Source organism: Oryzias melastigma, unplaced genomic scaffold, assembly GCF_002922805.2.
Source record: "Oryzias melastigma strain HK-1 unplaced genomic scaffold, ASM292280v2 sc02665, whole genome shotgun sequence".
Taxonomy (NCBI): Eukaryota; Metazoa; Chordata; class Actinopteri; order Beloniformes; family Adrianichthyidae; genus Oryzias; species Oryzias melastigma.
Window position 1 is genome coordinate 1 of NW_023419238.1, and position 3,153 is coordinate 3,153.

The following is a 3,153-nucleotide window of genomic DNA, read 5'->3' on the forward strand; positions in this document are numbered from 1 at the left end:
CTCTAAAATGAGAATAAAACTCAGTGTTGAAATAAAATCTCCAAAATGTTTTGTTTCAAATAAATAAATGTATTTAAATCAGAATGAAAAGATGTTTTCGTCCACAGTTTGGTTTTAGACCAGCGTAAACGTTGTCCTTCATCGCAGGTGACGGAGTTGGAGAGTCTTCCTCAGGACGTGTCCCGGTCAGCATACACTCAGAGGATTCTGGAAATCGTCAGCAACATCAAGAAGCAGAAGGAGGAGATAACGAAGGTTAGAGTCTCTCTGGACTCCTGAAGGTCCGAGTCGTTCTGACGCAGACGTCTCTGACGGGTTTCCATCACAGATTTAGTGGTTTTCAGTACACAGCTGTTTTCCGCTGTGACTCGTTCCTGCAGATTCTGTCGGACACCAGGGAGCTGCAGAAGGAGATCAACAGCCTGACGGGGAAACTGGACCGCACTTTTGCTGTGACGGATGAGCTGGTCTTTAAGGTGGGCCTGTACAGATGGATGCTGGTCAGAGCCTCAGTCTGCAGCCTGGCCGGTCTGGAGTGAAGCGACGGCTTCATCAAAGGCCCACGGAGCTTCATGTTCTGTTGGGATCGTGCTCGGGAAGGGATGTGGGTTCCAGGAGCGGTTAAGATCAGAACCGGCGCTGAAGCCACAGCTGCGCGGCTGGTGGAGCGGCGTGTTGACAGCTCAGCAACAGAAGAACCCTGTGGAACACCAGAGATGTACATAGACTGAACTGTGACTTCTGTTTCTCTCCTGCAGGACGCCAAGAAAGACGAATCCGTCCGAAAGTCCTACAAGTACCTGGCGGCTTTGCACGAAGTAGGTCACTAAGTCTAAATGAGTTAGGCCTCAGGCTGCTGTGGTTCTCCTGGAGGAAACGCTGGTCTTCTTCTTCTCAGAACTGTAACCAGCTGATCCAGACCATCGAGGACACGGGCACGATCCTGAGAGAGATCCGAGATCTGGAGGAGCAGGTAGGACTGGAGGTCCTGTCGGGACGGTTACAGTCTGTCAGCCAGCAGCCCGGGTCGCTCAGCTGGTCTGGAAGGACCACAGAGAGTTTTATGTATCCAGTCAGACCAGCTGTAGTGTAGAGGACGGCCCATTTCATGTTGGTCTTTGAAAGCGTTCAGTATTTTGGTTTACAATGACTTCTTCTTTAACCAATAAGGAGTTTCAATGACATGACGCCGGCCCTCGAGGCCTGGATTTGGTCACTCCTGGTCTAGAATGTGGTTGATTAAATCAGTGTTTTCAAGGTTCACTTTGTCCTTGACAAAAACCATAAGGCAAAACCAAAAATGTAAAAAAAGAGAAAATCTATTCTCTGTATCCATGATGGTCCAGGATCTCTCGACTACAGACTCTCTGATCAAAGCGTTTGGAACAGAATCAAACGAACACAAATAAAACGGTCTGTTAGGATCTTTCATATTCAGATCTTCTCAGCGTTATACCAGGACCTGTTTGGATGATTACAGAGGTGACATCCTGCTGATGGGAGATGTTTTCACATCAGAACACTGGTGTACTGCGGCAGCTCACTGGTGTACCGGGGCAGCTCACTGGTGTACCGGGGCAGCTCACCGGTGTACCGCAGCAGCTCACCGGTGTACCGCGCCAGCTCACTGGTGTACCGCGGCAGCTCACCGGTGTACCGCGGCAGCTCACTGGTTGGATGAGCTGATAGCTTCTCCAGCAGGCTTCTCCTGAAAGGAGCCATCAGGTTTCTGTTTGAGTTCTGAACGGCAGGTTTGAGAGGCCTGAGCGACCGCTCCACAGTCCATCAGAACCAGAACGGAGATGTTTATGGAGAAGGACCCGATNTTTCACATCAGAACACTGGTGTACTGCGGCAGCTCACTGGTGTACTGCGGCAGCTCACTGGTGTACTGCGGCAGCTCACCGGTGTACCGCGGCAGCTCACCGGTGTACCGCGGCAGCTGGCAGCTCACCGGTGTACCGCGCCAGCTCACGGTGTACCGCGCCAGCTCACCGGTGTACCGCGGCAGCTCACCGGTGTACCGCGGCAGTTCACCGGTGTACCGCGGCAGCTCACTGGTTGGATGAGCTGATAGCTTCTCCAGCAGGCCTCTCCTGAAAGGAGCCATCAGGTTTTTGGTTGAGTTCTGAACGGCAGGTTTGAGAGGCCTGAGCGACCGCTCCACGGTCCATCAGAACCAGAACGGAGATGTTTATGGAGAAGGACCCGATGGTTTTAAATGAGTGCTGACTCCAGATCCACAGGTCACTTTCTCTGCTTGTCTCCAGATCGAGACAGAGAATGGGAACAAAACGGTGTCAAATCTGGAGCGGATCCTGGAGGACTTCAAGGCCATTCGCCAGGAGAACGCTGCACTCGCTGCCAAAGTCAAAGAGGGCTGAGCTCCTGGCTGAAGAGCTGAGGCTGAAAGCCACGCGGTGCTGGATGGAGGCGGCTCTCCCTGTGGTTGCAGGCTGTGATTTTCTATAGAGAGACAGCAAAACTAATCCAGAAATGTAATGTGCACGTGGACGGAGCGCGCTCATTCCCAGCTGAACCAGATTCACTGTTTGGGGCTTGAAAGCTGCATCACACAGACTGCAGAGGCTTTCACAGAACCACGATTTCCTAACACGAGTCCAGTTTCAGACCTCAGCAGTTCTGTCATGATCATATTTGACCTTAAATGAGGAGTGAATGGCATTTGAATGTAATCTAAATGAAAGCTGTGGAGACGCAGCACAAAGTATTGTTGTGTGCAAACAAGAATAAAGATGCCTTACACAGGGGGAATCCTGGGAGTTTACCGTCTGATTCCACACCTCAGTATACTGTCACTCATCACCTGCACATCTTCATCCTCCAGATGACTCACCTGTTCCTCAGCGGGTTCTTTAAACACACCTTTGTTTTTGTGATCAGTATGTTAGAAGAGACGTTATGGTCCAACTCCCATCATCCTTTCTTCTTTAATTATGATGCTGTTTTAACCCATAATCTGTTGGACATAGTTTCTGCAGAGCGGCAGGAGTTCAAACTCTCCTCTGAGTTGTGGGCGGAGCAACTTCCGATTAACAATTGAATAAAGATATGCTACTTTGAACTTTATATTTGTCCTCCATCATGAGGTTAAAAACATCAGAGTGGAACTTTAGTGATTCACAGTAAGAG

General features: G+C 50.2%; 1 protein-coding gene across 1 annotated transcript; it reads left to right on the forward strand.

Annotated features, from left to right (window-relative positions):
- Positions 1-147: 147 nt before the first annotated feature.
- Positions 148-2,775, forward strand: LOC112138138 (coiled-coil domain-containing protein 22; the record flags this gene model as incomplete). The annotated part of the gene is given in 5 exon segments (XM_024260715.1): positions 148-255; positions 381-476; positions 759-818; positions 899-973; positions 2,271-2,775. Coding segments are annotated over 5 exon segments (453 nt in total), but the record flags the coding sequence as incomplete, so codon positions are not given.
- Between the last annotated feature and the right edge of the window lie 378 nt (positions 2,776-3,153).